The sequence below is a fragment of the Hippoglossus hippoglossus genome, chromosome 11, assembly GCF_009819705.1.
Source record: "Hippoglossus hippoglossus isolate fHipHip1 chromosome 11, fHipHip1.pri, whole genome shotgun sequence".
Taxonomy (NCBI): Eukaryota; Metazoa; Chordata; class Actinopteri; order Pleuronectiformes; family Pleuronectidae; genus Hippoglossus; species Hippoglossus hippoglossus.
Genome location: NC_047161.1, coordinates 14312644 through 14332051, shown reverse-complemented (window position 1 = coordinate 14332051; position 19408 = coordinate 14312644). Strand labels below are relative to the sequence as shown.

Genomic DNA, 19408 nt, shown 5'->3' with positions numbered 1-19408 from the left:
CTTAAGAGGCTATAGGCATCAAGCTTCATCGTGTACATCATGAATAAATGATTAGAACTTCCATAAGGCAAAGCCGGTGATATAATCACTATGCAAACAGAAGATTTAGCAGGGAGTGTGTGCGTTGCTTTAAGAGCACCAAGGGCATTTGATCGTTGCAAGCGTAGCAACACAAAATCAAGACCATGTAGGGAGACTTCCAGTTCCTTGTTACGACACAATACCCAGGAAGCGCAATCGAGTCGCTCAAGCATGACGTTTCTGACTTAGAGGAACCATAACAAAACGCGCGAGTGTTTTTTCCCCAGAGTTTTTGGGTTGGTAGACATGCCAGATACCCACATTAACCTGTAGAAGCACTAACAAAGTGGAATTTGCATGCTATGTCCCCTTTAAAAATGTGAACTATTTACAGTTTGCTTTTGAGTAGTTGATGTTGAGATAGTTTAGGCTTTTAAAATGTTCTCTTCCAGACAAAAAGTAAACAAAAGACAACATTACACTCACCTTGCTTCAAGCAGTGTGTGTGTGTGTGTGTGTGTGTGTGTGTGTGTGTGTGTGTGTGTGTGTCTGTGTGTGTGTGTGTGTGTGTGTGTGTGTGTGTGTGTGTGTGTTTGTATTCAATCATCAAATATTGAAGTTTGCTGTGAGGCCGCGTTTAAGATTGAATTAAATTGCTCTGGGCGTTTTTCCTATGTTTATTTTAGCTGTGAGGGTGTGAAGTGTGCCAAACTGACAGGCTTCCCCTCACATGCACATTTCCCCACCTAAGAACAATGTGATGGTAGATTGAGCGAGACATCTTTCTTACGACCTCAGGAGGGGTGATTGATATGTGGTTGGATACAGTGTGTGTGTGTGTGTGTGTGTGTGGAGGGGTGAGAGAGAGAGTGAGAGAGAAAGAGAGTGAGAGAGAGAAAGCTTGCGTATGTGCATTGTCTTCTCTAGTTGACTGCACAGTGAAGTGTTGTGCGAGGAGCAGTTGTGTGCAGTCAGCAGACCTTGGGCCAGAGCAATGCCACTCTCAATCAGCTGCCTGTCTGTCTCTGCTGCCATACATACCTCCAGCAGCCACAGATGAGGGGACACCGTCAAGGATTAGAGAGGAAAGTGGCAGTCAGTGAGATATATTTACTGCGAGAGGAAAGCGACAGAGTAAAGAAAAAAAAAAGGAAAGGAGGGAAGTAAGAAAACAGAGATTATGAGGAACCTTCGACATATTTCTATTCAAGCTTTATGCAAAAAAACAGCTTATTGTACATTGACTTGTGTTCCCTTCTGTCGCTGATTTTCCGCCGCGTTACTTCCCTCCACAGAGAACCCCAGGGAGTCGTGTTTCGAGCCCGGCGTGGTGCGCAACGGAACGCGGGCGGGCGCCGACCTCAAGCTGGGCTCCACCGTCACCTACCACTGCGACAGCGGCTACACGCTGGAGGGAGACCCAACCCTCACTTGCATCATGGGAGGAGACGGCAAGCCGAGCTGGAACAAGCCCAAGCCCATCTGCATTGGTAAACACAGACCGGGGGTGCGGGAGTATAAAACCACACAGCAGTGCCCTATAGATTTATCACATGTGAACGTGCACATGTGATCATGTGCATTTCCTCACAGATCTATGTCCTACAGGTATGTGTTTGGCCTCTGTGGGTTTTGCTCATGTTAATAGATGTGAGGGTGCAGCTTTAATTTAATCCGCAGTTGGATAGACGGCTCTGTTTATTTTGCATATCTGCTCCGCGCACTCACGGGCAAAACCTGCGTCATCCCGGCCCTTCCCTGACATTCCCACGATGCCACTAACACACGCTGGTAAAAGACCCAATCTGCCTCTGACAGAGTGAAGTAATAAATGCATTTTCACATAAAAAAAACATGCACATATGAAAGTTTGGCTCAGAGCATTTTTAGGAGGCTTTAAGCGGGAGAGGAGAATCGGGCCTCACCGCGTACAGGCCTAACCCAGAGGGACACTTGGAAAACATTGCAATTTCACCGTGGCAAACACCAGGGACATCTTCCACCCAAAGCCCAATCAGACAAGAAAAGTAATTTCGGAGTGATGGAACAGAGGAGGTGGAAAACAGGAGGCGGGGGAAGAAATGGAATCTTACACTATTGGCTTTCAGACCTTCCTTCTGTGTTTGCCCCGTCTCTTCATGTCGCGTCTCCGTGTCTTCCCAGCTCCGTGCGGAGGACAGTACTCGGGTTTGGAGGGAGTGGTCCTGTCTCCCGGTTACCCTGGCAACTACAGCAACTCACGAACCTGCCTGTACACTGTGGTTGTGCCTAAGGATTACGGTAAGCAAGGGAAGAGCATTGTGTTACCGAATTTGCCGCGTTTTCTCTGCAGGTTTTTTAATTGTGCATGCTTGTTTGTGGCTTTGAGTTTATACGTGAAGGTAATTATGTGTCTTTAATTAAGATCCAACTATTACAGCGCACAAAATGCCCTTATTCGGCTCAAACTATGCTCAAGTGCCTCACTAACTTCTATACATTCCCACCTCTGAATATAATGAAATAAAGAAGAAGACCGGTGTTTATGGGCTACAAATGAATATTCTCAGTGACATGTGTAGGAGAAAACAAGTCTGTGAAAAACTCCCACCCACACCATCCTCTTAAATTGCAATTTTAGTGCTTTTTATTGCACATTCTTTTGCGTGGTGACATCGCACAGTGGTAGATAGTTCCCACATCCCTCTATCCCATTGCCATACAGACACATTCACATTGCTGTAGTGGACCTATTAAATCATTGTCTTACACACTTGGCATACAATATGTCCGTCTGAGACACACACACACACACACACACACATATTCACCAAAAAATAATTGGCGTCAGAAAGACAGTGCCTGGAGTTTTGCTACTTTTTGGCATTTCCAACCGAAAGGTCACAGATTGCTTGCAATATGGGATTTGATAGTTTGGAAGCAGCAAATTATACAGAGAGGAAAAAAACAATCTAGAAGCTGGACACAGCTTGAACATGCAAAAATATACATTTTTCACTTTCCTTCCCGACAATTTGCACTTTAAAAGTCTAAAAAAGTCCAAGATTTGGTTACCTGCATTTTAGGCCTTAGGAAGTCTTGAATATATTGATATGTCATTTATTAGCTCTTAAAGACATTAATGTAGGTCTTAATTATGTTAACTTTACTCGCATCGCACTTTAAAATTAGGTTTTGGTTGTTTTTTATTGAGTTGTACTGAAAACTCATTAAACAACTGGCGTTAAAATAATTGCATTTGCAAATTACTGAACATATCGAGTAACACACTAAGAACAACAATACGACAGAGCACGAGACAAGACAAGAGACAAGACAGCAATGAGAGGCAAAAGTAAAAATGTTAATATATACATATAATTATTTTCAAAAACTACATATATATTAGTATGAGTGTTTAGAGCTCAAGCAGATCTGACACTGCAGTCCTCCTTAACCTCCTAGAATGTATGTGTTCAAACTGTCGGCCTTTCACAGAACGTGTTGTGTCTTTACCTCCGTTGAACAAATTGGGGAAGAAGGGAATAAAAGGAGAAGAAGAGAAAATGTGTGTAGATATGTCACTCATGGATTGTGGGGAAACCCAGTTGTCTATATTGAAAATAATAAGTTTATATAACACAGTGCTTTACAACAAACAATATGCAACTCGTGAACAATCAGAATAATATAATAATGACAATAAGGATATATAAAAGCAATACACATCACATGATTAAAGCTTTTTTATAAAGATATAATGATGAGGAGGAGAAAAGGGGAGGCCAGCTCACCCAGAATCAGTTTTCACACCTTCCAAGTTATGGGGGCGTCTGAGTAATTCTGGGACTCTCATATTCTTTCATATCTGTCGTTCCTTTTATAGGTTTTAAATCGTATTAATTATGTCCGAAAAAGGTCTTGAAAATCTTAAATTGAACTTGTTGAAACCTGCGGAAACCCGGCCCTCTGCTTTAATTTGTCCTTTTCTGTGATCTTTCTCTCTCCTCCCTCTGGCTCTCTAGTAGTCTCTTATCAGCATAGCGGCCCTCTGAGGGAAAGCTCTCCTCCCACTATTGTTAAATTACACCAAACAGCACCAGCAGCCGGCGAGTGGGCGCACTTCACCCCAGTCTTTTGAATGTAGAGGTCACAACGGCCGTTCTATCAATGGACGGTCACCCATATTTGTCTCCTTGGATCCTGTGGGCAACAAACTTCAACTCGATGAAGTCGGAGCGAGAGCGATGAAATAGGAGTAATTAAATTCCACAATTGCATATTCCTGGAAAATGACACAGAGGCCCCAAGGCAACACGCTATCCCTCTCAATACAGAGGTCAGGGTCGGTTAATGGAGAGCGATCGTCCTCCGTCCCCTCTTCCCTTCATCCAGCCCTTTAACCTGAAATACCCACCTCAACTAAACTGGACATAGATGGGATGTGAAAGGGCCGAATATTTCCAGGCTACGGCCGATGAATGAGTTGGTTAAAAGGAATGAAAGCGCCATGGTGGAGCTCCGGCTGCACATTGTAGAACAGATTGGCTGTCACCGCCGGGGCCTTTCACTTACTGACGAGCCATCGAACCCACACAGAGCTGCTGATCTCCCTGTGTAATATCACCATTCGGTCGTGTTGTCATAACTGCTGGCATAATCCACATTCGCTTGAAGAGAAACGAGCATATTCTTTCGAATGTGGACGCTACAAAGTACATTTTTTTTCTGGGAAACATTTCAGATTTCGATGGGAGTGTGATGCGCTCTGTAATTTTAATGAATTTCCCTTCCCTCCCTTATCTGTCTCTTCCAGTGGTCTTCAGTCAGTTCGCCTTCTTCCAGACGGCTCTGAATGACATCGTGGAGGTTTACGATGGGGCGACGCAGCACTCCCGTGTCCTCAGCTCCCTGTCTGGGGCACACACGGGTACTAAAACAAAACCCACAAACACAAAATCATAATCACACACTCATAAACACCTTTTACTTCATATTCATTACCAGCAAATAATCTTGAGGATTCGATCCCCCTCTCACCGTTACTTTGACCACAGGAGACTAAATTAAATGTTGTTTATTCTCCTCGTAAGGAACCAGTTAAACTCTGAGACAAATTGCTGACCCAGGCAGCTCCTCCAGTGAGCTGTAAAAAAACAATTCAGCAGTGACAACAACTTACAGAGTCACAGGGACAACACACCAGCAGACAGGCTCCAGAGGATTTGCATTGATAACCACCTGAACTGGTGCACAAACACACACGTCAACCCCGGGGGTACACACCCATGACAAAATGCACCCACACTGATTTCCTCCCTCTCATCAAGAGACAGTGACATTACCACAGTTATTAAAATGGTCAATTACAAACTTGAAGTATCGGCGCCAGATTAATAACATTTTCTCAACTGTTGTCTGCTTCCAGCTGTTTATCCATCACTGAACCACTAAAACAGCTGCATAAATCTTCTGCAGCACGATAACAAGCCCAAAAAAAGATGGTCACGCACCAAAATTGTTGCAATACCTAAAATTAATGACAAGAATAAAAGCATTTATACCCTTTGGTGAGGAATTATTCACAGTTAAAAACTCACTTATTGTCTAGTTTTGATGAGAAATCCCAGTTTCCCATGAAGAGCAGTGGCATATTCATGGGAAGCAGTGGAAGTTGTGTTCAGTGACTTTTACAAAGAGGAAATCAGAGCCAAAGAACCAGCTACACCTTTCACACCCATTACTGGCTGAAGGAGCATTAGCATTATTCCTTTGGAATGATAGTCAACACAATACAATACAACTTCACTTTTATATCCTGAAGGCAATTTAGTTTAGGGCAATTAAAAGAAGACCAAACAACAAGATGCAGACAAGCACTGACACACATCATCAAAACACAATGAATGAGTTGTTCAGTTGCATTGAGCTAAAGTGCAATTCAAAACAACAACGCCAGCGGCCGTCCACTAACCAGTGCGTCACTGGTTCGATCCCAGTCTCCCTGATTCTGTGTGTTGAGGTGTCTTCAGACAAGATGAACCGAACTCTGGGAGTGTGTGTGATAGAGAAAGTGCTTCTCTCCATCAAGTAAAGATGAGTCATCAAGACGAGAGTAGATAGCCTAGCTTCCAGAAACGATAGCCGTCTGTGGCCACAAGAGGGGAGTAAAGTACAACATGAATGCAAAAAGGCAACAACAAACAGAACGCTGTTTTGAAGAAGAAATATGAATCTACTTTGGTATCTTAAATTACTAAATTACTTTTTTAGCTTTAACTGGCCAAGCACTGCTTCCCTTGCTCATCCCGAGAGCACATCACTGATGATAAGTGTCTATAAAGACCCAGGAACAACACTCCATTGACTAATCTATTTTCCAACCCGATGGTCTGACATTAACCAAATCCCGAAAACCACTCTTGACACATCTCCGAGTCCAAACACCAAATTTACTCTGATCTTATTTCACACTTTATCTGGGTCTTATCCTGATATTGTTTTTGTCCTTAATCCTTAAGTTAAACTTCAACATCCAAACTTCAGAAATCCCCCTCCTCTGGCAAACATCTCTGAATAGATGTGTGCAGCAGAGTTACAGCACCGATGCAAACAGAGCAAAGAACGTGATGGCGCAGTAATGTAAGGCGATGGAGAAAAGTAAAAAAGGGTAGCAGTCGCAAGGTTAAAAGTGAGAGAGTGAGGGCGAGCAAATCCGTTCTGTTCCAACGGTGTCGTAAAACCGCGGATGCATGGATGTGATAAATGCCGCAACTGTGCAGATTGGGTCACAATAGACGTAGCGCGAGCGGGGGGGGGGGGTTTCAGTGTTTAAAGAGCGTGCAAGTTTTTGGGCCGGCTCTTCATCTCGGCCCGCCCCCAGCCCCGAGGCTCGACAAACGCAAAATGATTACTTTGGTTTGTGTCCAGGGCAGCCTGAGAAAATCCAGTTTACAGCTCAATAAACAGGATGCCATATTAACTGCAGAATCCTGGTGGCAGGTTCACGGAGCTCCCTAACCAGGCGTGGCAGCGTGGAGCGGGGGCGCACTTTGGTCGAGGGGAGAGACACGTTTAGCCCACACAGACACTGTGGCTGAAGAAGTGCACGCAGGTGTAACTAGCATAGATGAGGCATCGTCCCGAATCGTGCGCCTGCCCCTACTCTGCAGATGCATTGAAACTCGCAAATCAATTTCCACACGTCTGTGAGCTGATAAAGAAAAAACACCCACTCAGTCTGAATATATTGCACGAGCCGTGATTACATGTAGTAAAACATATCGCCAGGTAATGAGCATTTCAGTGGTCGACAGGATGCTATTCGTCGACACAGTAAATCACATTAATGTAGTTTGTTGTTAACACTGACCTTGAAAAGCAGATCACCTTAAACATTATGTTTTCAGCACGTCCATGTCTGTTGAGGAGAAAAGGAAATGAGTGTGAGTTATCAGAGACGAACAGAAAACAGTGAGAGGGAAAAAGAAGAGCAGAATAAATGCACGATAAAAGGTGGGAATTAGAAAAGAAAGGTAGTGTGTGTGTGTGTGGGGGGGGGGGGACTGAATCAAGAAATCAAGGGAGACTTATCTAAATGCAAATTTTTGAAGTGATTTAAAAAAAAAAAAAAACAGCAATTTTCACTCTGCCATCAAAAGTAACTGCGCAGTCCATTTTTCATTCCACTTTATTTAAGTTTGAACACTTCTATTGCTAATTTGAATTTTTGGTACTTTTGTCTCAGCGTGAGCATGCTGCTGAATAAATGCAAAAAAACATGTATATTCATAAAATGTAAAACTCACTTCCTGAAATCCCTGCTGGGCTTTTTAAAAAAAAAAGTCTTAAAAAACTGTGGTTTAACAGCTTGAGTGTTAATCCCTCACACTGCTCCCCGTGACTGCCATACGTGAATCAGTGCAAACTGCCGCTGAACTCCGACGATGAATTCCGCTCGGTCCTCGTGAAGCCTTTCATACTCCAGCGTGGTGGATCATTTAAGGGCAAAGTGGCTCAGGGCTGGAGAGCGGCCAGAGGGGTTGATAAGTTACACGCTGACACGTGTTTGATCAGCGTCGACGGGTGTACCTGCTGCAGAGCGAATTATGAAACGCCATCACCACGACAGCACGCAGCAAGGAGTTCCTTTAATAAGCTACCCAGCATGCCTCGGGGATCAGACGGACGAACTCTGAACAATCTGGCGGTGACGCGTCTCGTGCTGCCGGTGCTATCTAAGGACACCGCTCTTAAAAATGCGCATATTCAAGTACCCCCCAAAAAAATATATGCACGGATGGGACGGACTCGCTGACACACAAAGGCTGACGCACAGTTGTTGCCTCTGGATTTACTCACGTCCGCCTCCCACTACAGTGCGACAGCAAACAGACACAGAGTAATGACAGTCAGCCAGCAGCACGCTGACAGCAGGACGGAGACGCCCTCACCTCGGATCACGCTCCTCGTCAGTCAACAAATAGTTTTCCACCACAGGAAGATGGAAGACCGCATTGGTTTTTCTTTGGTTTGAACACTTAAACTGGTTAGGATAATTAAAAAGTAGTAATGTCACACCCTACACAGATTGGGTAGTTTTCATCCCAGCATTGAGTAGACACATGGATTTAGGGCCCTGAGCTGGGTTACACAAAAACTACACAACTCCCAATAAAAAAAACAGAAAATGGCCCAACAGACGAACACCACTGTTTGGTTAGATACACTAACCCAGTAACAACATATTCTCTTTCTGAGAATGTGTAGTTCTCTCAGGTTTCACCCCTGTCCATGTGTTCCTTGGGTGGTTTGAGGGTTTGTTTGTTTATTTGTATGTAAGCAAAAACAACTGAGCAGATTTCCATGAAACCTGGTGGAAGGATGTATTTTATTTCCCTTTAACAGACAATTTCGCAACATTTTTATTGTTTTCTCAGAGAATAAATCATGGATATAAATGAAATCAGACATGTTTGGGGGACTGGTATTTATGTATGTGTGAAATTTGGTCCGGATCCAAATAGAAATTTGGATGTAGTCAATTTAAATCTGGTTTCATAAGAGGAATGTCGGGCCTTGCGAAGGCCCTGAGCACCATTCTATATTTTATCTATGGTCAGAGATGTCCTTTAAGGAATAGTGCTGTAGTAAACTAAAAAGCAGTCATGAAAAGCACTGAACCACGGAATCTCCCAGTAAGTTGTCATAAATTTAGCATCATGCAGCAAACCTCACAGAATGCTTTACATTCAGTCTGAAAAACAAACGTCACACACACAGATCGAACAGACGCTACTGAAGGACACGTCTGCGCAAACAAGTTCTCGGATCCCATTTAAAGCAGCGTTCGCTCCCGAATGGTTGACTGACTATCGGCTGAAATGCTGCGGCAACAAAACTCGATCGCGCTCGCTCTATAATTTTGACAGATGGACGGCCGCGAAGCTCCGGTCAGGTGACCTCAGTCCTGCCTGTACGGTGTGCTATTACACCTCCGCTCCATGTAAGCAGAGGCTTGATTGCCGAGAGCCTTACACAGCAGGTGTTATACGTCCAACCTTGAATTTGATTCTGTATATGTCACGCAAATAGAGGGGAGGTGTTATCTCTGCAGGCGGTTCCGCAGCACTTAGAAGCGTTGCCGCACCATTTTAATAGCAGCAGCAGGTTCTCCCGTAATGATTGGTTAACAGGGAGGTTGAGGTAGCGAGTTACAATAGTCAAGGTTTGAAAGTAAAAAATAAATGAACAGAAAATCTATTTCAGAGCTGAGGAAAGCAAGAACAGGAAAGTGAGTTTGCAAAACATTCGAGGCTCGTTCTTTTCCCCCGAACGTGACTTTTCACAGATTGACTGTGGTCAGGTTTCAACGTCGCTGAGGGAAATTGTTGGACGATAAGCACATGGTCCTATCTGAAAAAAAAAAAAAAGACTAATCCTAATAACCATCATGCATTTGAATATTTTGATGTGTTCTTGTTACATGCCTTGTAAGCATGCTGAATTGAAAAGCCACTCAATCACACGCAGATTTCCTCTGTTGCATTTTTCAATTTTCATGCTGGACACAGAGTCACTAAATGATCAGTGACCGTCACATGGACATTTTTCATGTGAAGTGTTTTTATTCTTTTATTTATTCATCTACGTCTGTGTTTCAATTTATTTAAATTTTCTATTTGACTTCTTTGTTTATATATTGTAACTGTTTTGAGAATCGCTTTATATAAAGATATTATCATTATTAAATGTCGTCATACTTGACCGATCAGGAGAATATCTGTTAGTTAACGGCATTAATGATGATATATGGTAAGTAAACGCATTTCTTTGTGTCCACATGAATAGAAACTAAAGGCAGCACTTTGTTAAAAAAAAACGAACTTTGTCTCCATCTCAGGCGAGTCTTTGCCATTAGCAACCACCAATCAAATCCTGATCCGCTTCACCGCCAAAGGCCAGTCCACCTCCAAAGGATTTCACTTGGTGTACCAGGGTAAGTGTGTAACACACACAAGCACACACACAGACAAACAAACCCTATGCTGCCCGGTTTCTTTTGGAGATCCTTTGTTCTAACAGCCCCAGCTCCTCTCTGCACTCACCTTCATCCACTGGTTCAGCAGTAATGTGTGTGGTGGAGAATTAACACTGTAGAAGGATGGCAGTCTTTTGATATGGTTGTGCTTGAACTCCCTGGTTCATCTATTCGCCTCAGAGGGACTTTTCTCTTGAATAATTAATTAATTTGTTTTTTGCATTTTATTGTAAGTAAGCTGAAGGAACCAGAAGGCAAAGAGAAGCTGAATATCATATTTTGTGTTAATTGTTTTGGCGCATCCTGTGATCAAACTGACGCTGATAAATTAGTGCTTTTTATAGTAAACCCTACGCAGAATAAACTGTTAAGAAAGCAATTTTTAAAACAGCTTTTTATATTAGAAAAATGGTGCTCAAGATCAAATCAACCTGTCTTTCCCTGCGGTTCTCCGAAGCTGTGCCACGGACCAGTGCCACCCAGTGCAGCTCAGTCCCTGAGCCTCGGAATGGCCGCCGCATGGGTAACAACTTTGCTGCCGGCGCCGCCATCCGCTTTGAGTGCAGTCCAGGTTATATGCTGGAGGGATCGAGCGCCATCGAATGTTTAACTGTTCCCAATGCCTTGGCGCAGTGGAACAGCTCCATACCCAGCTGCATAGGTAGGACATGAATACTCAAACGCGCACACACACACACACACACACACACACACACACACACACACACACACACACACACACACACACACACAAACCCACACAAGCATTCCCAAGGCTGTGTTTCTTTTACTTTGTTTCTTGCAATGTCTCATCTCTCCATCTCCAAACTGATTCGTTGAGTATAAAAATCTTAGGCCGAGACAGATGTGGGCTGCCAGCCAGCACCTGTCGCTAACACAGCGAGATGCAGCCAGGCAGCACGTAGGTAGCAGGCACTGCTGAGGGTCTCACACACACACACACACACACACACATATGGCGAGATCCACATTTACATACAGAGACACACACTTTCTCACACACACTCGACACGCAGCTGTGGCAGATGCTCCTACACGGTCACCAGATGTGTAAATGTGCAGAACACGCTGGGAAGATGTCTGCGTGATTTGCATGTTTCTCGCACGGACAGGTGGATCGGATGTGGTGCGTATAGTCAGGAAGAGGTTTTCTATCCGGGTCGAGATTTAATGATTTAAGTTCGGTTTAGTTTTTCTTTCCAGGTAAGGAGAATTACATTTCCCTGTGCTCGATTTAGATTGTCCTCGCAGAGTCACGTCTGCTGTAGGTTTGAGGAAGAATATTCAATTGAAGATTAATTAATGTTCAATTCATTGTGCAAACTGATCTGTGCTTGTATGCATGCACCTAATTTTACTCTCTGTGTATTTGTACATTGCAGTCTGCAGCTGAGATAAATGATGTGCTGCTGTTCACACGACTCACATCTTCTCTCCTCTCTTTTTTCCCCCCTGCAGTTCCATGTGGAGGAAATCTAACCCATCGAACTGGGACGATCTTATCTCCTGGTTTTCCCGAGCCGTACCTCAACAGCCTCAACTGTGTGTGGAAGATCACTGTTCCCGAAGGATCAGGAATCCAGGTTTGCTCCACAGAGTTTATTTTTCTCGGTTTTTCAGATGTGATTCATCCGCGTTCATGGCAAAGTGTAAATCGTTTACATCCTCTGACAAATCCAAACCCCAAGCCTGCTTTTCTAAGGCTACATCCATTCTACTGCGTTTTTTGTTTGAAAAAGCATCAAACGCCATGGATACACCTGGCGTCCACACGACTGCGTAGGAGAACAGCTATTATCTGAGCAATCTGTGTACAAACACAATTTTCAAACAAAAATGCAGTAGTCTGGATGTAGCCTGGAGGACTTTTGGACTTTTACATTTGTTACAGTCTCAGAATCTCCTCATTTGTGGAATTTTCTTTTGTTCATTTGGACTTTGCATTTATTTTGCTTGCACTTTAAGTCCACTTCTTTCCTCTTTTATTTTAAAACTGCTTTGCTTCCTGTCTTTGTCCTGTTTCCTGCCCTTATGATCATCTGCCCCTGTCCCGATGTGTTTCACCGGTCTTCAGCTATCCCTGTCTATGTTGTCTGTTTAGTTGGGCTCTGTTTGGATTGCCTATGTTATTTTACCAGCGCTCTTTAGTGTAAGCCAGGTTTCGGATGAAATATTTGTTCCCGCATTTCCTGCTTTTTCTGCGTATGTCTGCGTTTGGGTCCAGTTCTAACAGATATGAGTTAAAACGGCCTCTGGTCAGACACTTAAAGGAATTAACCAATTTTATTTACCTAAACCCGTCTCCACTACAGCTCTGCATCCAATTAACGGCGCTACCGACATTATGTCAAAGTACAGCATTTACAGTTCTCTGGGTACAGGGGAGCTGCTAAATGATAGTCTATAGACTTCACAGTGGCTCAGAATTTAATTTGGCAGATCACTATACCAGAAAGTTAAGATTGCCCAACCTGAAATAAATTTGTACATAATTGCCTCTTGAATTACTTTACTTTTTCGAACTGGGGACTTAATTCAGTTTGCATTTTCCTATTCTTTGATGCGTGTGTGATGGAACTGCACCAGGAACCCGGTCGGGGTCCCTGTGGATCTGCCTGACGGAAAAAAAGGTTTTAGGCTTATGCTTCAGCCTCTCTGGCTAATGACCTCAGTGGCGTCCCTCAGCTATTAGCTCCCCCACCTCAGCTGACTGTCCTTGCAGGTCAAATATGCGAGGTGGCCCGTAGGCGCGCTTAGCATGCTGCGCAACACACAACGCAACAGCTAGGGGGTGAAACAGAAGAACAATAAGAACTGAGATTTTATGTAAATTCAAACACTGTAATACACCAGACGGAGGTAAAGGTTTGGAGGTGATTTGTGACTACACACACAGGTACACACATTCCCTGCTTGTGCTGCTTAAATACGAGGTGTTCGTTGAGGGATTGCTGTTTTTTTTTGTTTTGTCAATACTCTTTGAAGATGAATCCTCCTCGTCCCTACTTTTCCTCCTCCACCTCATCTGTTTCACACCCTCACCCTTGCTTTCTCTGTGTCTCCCTCGCTGTTTCTACCAGCGAGCGGAGACACATTAGATCAAAGTGTCGAGATCCAGAAGAGAACTTAGAGGAGTGAGGTGCCTCGCCGGCACATTTGCCACGGCCCCCTTAATGAAAGATCAATCTGTGATCTGCCTCGTCTCCCCGGGATGCGCCGGGGCCCCCGACCGCCCCTTTAATTGGCTCGTATCCGATCTATTACCGTCAGAGGTAGAGGAGAGGGCCGAGGAATGGATTAGCTGGTGAGAGGGAACGGAAAGGGAGGCTTGGAGAGAGTGAAAGAACGAAGGAGGACACATACAATGCCAGAATGGATGAACTGTAGCTAAATGCGGAGGACAGAGATGTAGTAGATGGCACATTGTAGCCTCATTTCACACATTCACTTTAATTTGTCACACAGCAAAAACAAGTTTCCATCCAACCCGAGTCTTGTTCTAACAGTGTGAGCTGCTTTCACACATGCACTGAAGAGGAAAAAGAGGTGTCCTACTCTGACGCAGATGTAAACCTGGAAAGCCAATGAGATTTAAGAGCTTTTTGAGATAAAGGCCAAAGCTGGTGCATGTACCATAAAGAAAGAAACACGTGGCCTCAAAAGTGGGATTTCTACGTCATGTCCTGCCTCCTGCACGCTTCACCCAGCCCCCTCCCCCCACATGACTGTTCTGGACATTTTTCCTGTTGTTGTGCACGAGTCGGACCCGACCAAGCTCCCGCTCCGTTCTCATATGTGAAAGGCAAACTCCCAAACTCTCCGAACACAAGTTTTCAGACATATTTTTCCCAACAGAGGTAGCAGTTGTTAGAGTCTGAGTTAAAGTCCGAGCCTGCCGCTCCTTTAAGAATATTCAAAATTCTCTGCAGCTGTCCTATGGTTTTCTTCATTTGCAAAACCCAGTGCCCACCACATGAACAGAGCCTTTTCCAGGGTGCTTTCATAAAAGCAAAGAAAGCAAGACATGTGTTGCAAAACGACTTCTATTGTATTCCTCCGAGAATTATGAACTTTTGCTGTTTGCAAAGTCCTGCGTGGCTTTGATGACTTTGGGATGTTGTTTCGCAAACAGAAGTATCTTTTGTCGTGATGGGGGATTTTGTAACATTTTAACAAGGAGTTAGTTTTGTTAGCGTCGAGACAAGGCCCCTTTTCTCACATACCGTCTTCTCCCACTCACTGATCTTCCACCGTTCAACCTAATGTTTTCGGTTTTCCTACACAAACACACTCTTGAATTTATTGTTATCCTTCGTGTCACTAAATCCCATCCTTCTACAGTTCGGATGTTTTCTGTCATTTTTTTTTCCTGCCTCAACTTGTCACTAATTGTGTTCCTCCCGCGTCCCCTCGTTCCCTCTGTGTCTTCCTTTTCCTCAGATCCAGGTAATCAGCTTTGTCACCGAGCAGAACTGGGATTCACTGGAGGTGTTTGACGGAGGAGACAACACTGACACCATGCTTGGCAGCTTCTCAGGTACTGCCGTGTTTATGCGTCTGTTCGTGTGAGTTTTATTTCCCCTGCATGTGTTTAATCTTAGACATGAAACACATTTTGGAAAAAGCGCTTCTCTGCCAAAAGCAACTTCATAGTGCAATCAGCTGTCAGCGAGCAGCATCTAGGACGTGGAGCTCACGCTGCATTTTGTTAACTGGTGCGCACGGTGTTTAAAAAATGGGAGCCTCACTCGTGACGGTACTGAATTAGATTCAGAGCGTTTAAAGATGTGATTCTTCATAAAAAAATGACTCGACCTTGACTTATGTTCTTATGTTATCCAAAATGTTTCAAACAATGTTCAAGCTCAGAGAAATACCACATTTTGTGATTTGTTTCAGTTTGATCGCCTTTTAATTGCGTTATATCTGCTTGACTCACGGCTTTGTCCGTCTCTGCAACAATCAAAAACAGGGGAAACCTATGTAGGAAAAACACACTCTTAGTCAGTCTGAGGTTTTTTCCTTGTGATAGCTGAATCACAATTATTCAGGACCTGCTGTGTAATGTTAATACAATTTGAATACGTTACCTCATCCGTGAAACATGTCCTGTCAGGTAGACTTTTAACCGCAAATGATGGTGAGACAATCACTCCCATGATCCCATGCTGCTTCACTACACCGTCAAACTAGGGGTGCATTGGAATGGTCCATTTGGCTTCGGAAGGTTCCTAACTGAGGGAAATGACCCGGAAATATTCCAGCAGTGATAACAGCTGTTCGCGTTCTCTGAATGATAAGGACAGGAGCTTCAGTGCTTCCTAACTTATCTCCTTTAGCAAAGGGAACTTTGGACCATCCTTTATGAAAGGAAAGGAGAATAATGCCGTCCCACAATTCATCGTGGCAGCAACATTAAAAGTTGGTTTGAGTTTCTGATTTCGTCCTTCTCACATTTGTCCCGTGAATAACAGGCATATTGTACTTATTGTTCACAACACCATCATCACAACACAATACACATATACAAATTATTTCAATGCCCAAACTGCAGAAAAGAGAATTTTGTTCACAGTATCTGACTTACTCTCATTCCTAACAAGGCAACAGGGAGTTCATCTTTTTTGTTTATTCTTGGAAACAGACCAGAAGTAAATGTGAGACAAACCCTGAAGCAAAACGCATGAAAGAGAAATGACAAGACTGAGTTAACGACCAATTTTAGGTCATATCTGTATAATGCGATGGTTACTGTGGGATTGTGTTTTCTTTTCAGTTTTTTTTTGGATGAATATTTGTTGCCTACTATTATCAGCTGAATACAAACCCACACAATGGAATTGAATTGTGTTCAAGCCGAGAAGGTCATACCATTTTCCATTTGGCATCTGCTCCCCCAAATATCCTAATGCACCTTTACACAATCATTCATGAATACATATTTTCTGTATGCACACTCTCACACACACACACTCATTTATATCGGTAAATGCAAAAAGAACCACCTTTTCAGCTGTTGCCAGTAGTTTATACACTTAGTTGTGGCCGGCCGATGCAGTGGCATATCATCGCTAAACTCAACTATTAATCTTCTCCCCAAGGCACCACGGTTCCAGCGCTTCTCAACAGCACCTCCAACCAACTCTACCTGCACTTTTTCTCTGATATCAGTGTGTCTGCGGCCGGATTCAGGCTGGAATACAAAAGTAAGTGAAAAAGCGGTTCCTAACCACCTGATACAAAAATATGAACAGCCTGAGGATGGGATAAGGAGAAGGACATTTCAGATTTGTGTCCCTCTCCACATTTTGCAGTGTGCTTTGTCATATTTAAGTCCGTTACTATTAATATTGATGTGTCCTTTTTCTCCCTCAGCTGTGTCTCTGACCAACTGCCCAGAGCCTGTGGTTCCCATGAACGGCATCAAAGTCGGGGAGCGTCTCCAGATGAATAACGTGGTGTCTTTCCAGTGTGAACCTGGATACACTCTACAGGTAACATCTGCCACCTGCAGATACGGTTCAGTCATAAGTGACCATAAAAACCACGGCGATGTTTATCCCTTTCTGGCCTTTGTCGCCGCGGCTCCTGTCACATTTCCCTCTTGTCAGTTATCTCCCCGAGCAGCGATCACGTTTTTTTTTAAACGGCAGTGAATAAAGCAAAATGTCAAAGAAACTCAGGTAAACTGGGCGGACCAGTGCACGTTGCCAGATAACTCACAGCTTCTTCTCGAGAAGTTTATTTGGAAGTTATCCTTTCATTTTTAAGCCTCAGTGAACTTTACGCTCTGATTATGTAAATGTGATGAAATCAGTGTAAACATATTTGCAATAACATTTGCAGTACCCTGACCTCAGCTTTAATAGGCACCAGACAGGAGATGAGCATGTGCTGAGCTCAGTGTTCTTTTTTGCGAAAATTGTCAAGTGCGGTTTTACAGATTAAGGGATGATGTGTCACGATTCGTCTTTGTCATCCTACCTGGATGTAACGATGCGTGACAGTGTTCCTCCTAAATTCCTCCAAAGACAGGATGGGTAACTAGACAGGTAGCTGCCATATGTTGGTTATAATTTATGGGATGGGGAGCCGGTTTGTTAGAAACTCAGAATTCGCCTCAGCATCCCAAGTTTGACTGTATCCCGCACGTCCTCCAGTGCCTCCACTGTCACCATGGTGACATCTGTGGAGCACATTGGATGCAGCAGTTTACAAAAACTTTCTCGGTCCCTCTCTGTTTTGCATTACAAAGCGTATCGGGACTGTGTGTTCCCATCAGCCCTCACTGCATGTCCTCATGCAGAAATACCAGGTTTGGTTTGTGTCACTCACCAGTTTTACTTAGCTTGTTCTAATTGTTACAGATATTTGTCCAAAGGCTACGATGGCATGTTTTGATAAATTACGGTACAGATGAGGCATGAAGCCTGTTTCGTAAAATATGGTTTGAGGGGATGATTTCAAATTTGTGTTTACCTCACACTTAAAATTTGTGATAATGGAAAGACACCTATCATCCTGACCTCCATCAAAGATTTTATTTTGAGCCCTCTCAGGTGGCGTTATCGCTGTGCATAGCAAATCCTACATCACATTTTATTTGTATTGCAAATATGTACAAATCACACCTGACTAGGTTAAACACTTTTTTACATTGGAAAACAAATGTAGGAACTTCAGAGAGTCACACGTGAGGGCTCCCTGTCCCAGGGCAGACTGAAGTGAAATCGCGTGTAACTGATCACATCAACCACAGAATTAATTAAATCTCTGGTGGTGATGTGGGTGCAATGGTTTCAGATTCTGACAGGTACAGAGACTAAAGAGCGAAAGATAAGTTCTCAGGTGAGAGAAAATAACACATTGATGCCACAACTGCAGCTAAAACAATGAGGTCTGACTGTCTGCGTGGACGGTAAAAGCATTATGGACCACAGCGTGAGCATACGGTAGTTTGCGGTAGCGTGAGCGACCACGCTGCAAAAAGTGTAAAACGTGTTTTGGTTGAATATGAAACTGTGGCGGGACAAATTAGAATATGGTGGGCAGTCACAATATAGATACTTAATGGGAAACGCCGTTTTAAAACATTCATGAGGAAAGACAGTGTCAAACATTAATGGGGAGCTTTATCAATGTTTAATGAGATTATACAAATGAATGAATGTTATGATAAAGAGGAAGGTAGGGGGTGAATGGAAGGCAGAGCAGCAGTGACATTTGTAATGATAAAGGCATGGCCAGTAATTGTATGTGGGCAGGCATGTTGTTTATTGAGTTTAACAATCTATATGTAATCATAATCCGCAAGGACTCCGGGGAAGAAATCAAGTCCGCAATCCTGTGTTGATGAATGATTAATGTGATGAAGAGCGAGAGAAGGAAGAAGAAGCCCCCCCCACAATCTAGGCCTATAGCAGCATAACTAAGAGCTGGTCCAAGACCTGAGCCGCCTCCATTTATAAGCTTTATCGAAAAGGAAAGTTGGAAGCCAACTCTTAAATGTAGAAAGTTCTTTTTTTTTATGAAGGTTTCTTGGTTTTCACTCTCTGCCGCTAGAAATTCTACAAGGATAAATTGCCACATCTGACATAAAGTCTCGCCACGGACATATCGGTAGATGAGATAAGGAGGAAATTAAACTCTCATCCTTCTCGGTATCTGAGGTCATTATCAGCAGCAGCATTTGATCAGAAATAGAACATTAGAATAGTGTTACTTGGTCTCAACTCATTGCCCATACCTGCCTCTCTTTATGACGTTAAAGGTCATCTGCGTTAGTCCAATATGTTCGATTAGAGAATTTAAAAACAAAATGTTATTTCCTTTTTTTTAATCCTCACT

General features: G+C 43.5%; 1 protein-coding gene across 1 annotated transcript in view; it reads left to right on the top strand.

Annotated features, from left to right (window-relative positions):
- The window catches only part of csmd2 (CUB and Sushi multiple domains 2), a 242841-nt gene that overhangs the window by 172173 nt on the left and 51260 nt on the right, over window positions 1-19408 (top strand). The window contains exons 31-39 of the mRNA XM_034599719.1: window positions 1317-1511; window positions 2185-2301; window positions 4817-4930; window positions 10403-10498; window positions 10998-11201; window positions 12020-12144; window positions 15002-15098; window positions 16663-16767; window positions 16937-17055. Coding sequence (XP_034455610.1) covers window positions 1317-1511; window positions 2185-2301; window positions 4817-4930; window positions 10403-10498; window positions 10998-11201; window positions 12020-12144; window positions 15002-15098; window positions 16663-16767; window positions 16937-17055 — 1172 coding nt within the window. The remainder of the gene's footprint in view (window positions 1-1316; window positions 1512-2184; window positions 2302-4816; window positions 4931-10402; window positions 10499-10997; window positions 11202-12019; window positions 12145-15001; window positions 15099-16662; window positions 16768-16936; window positions 17056-19408) is intronic.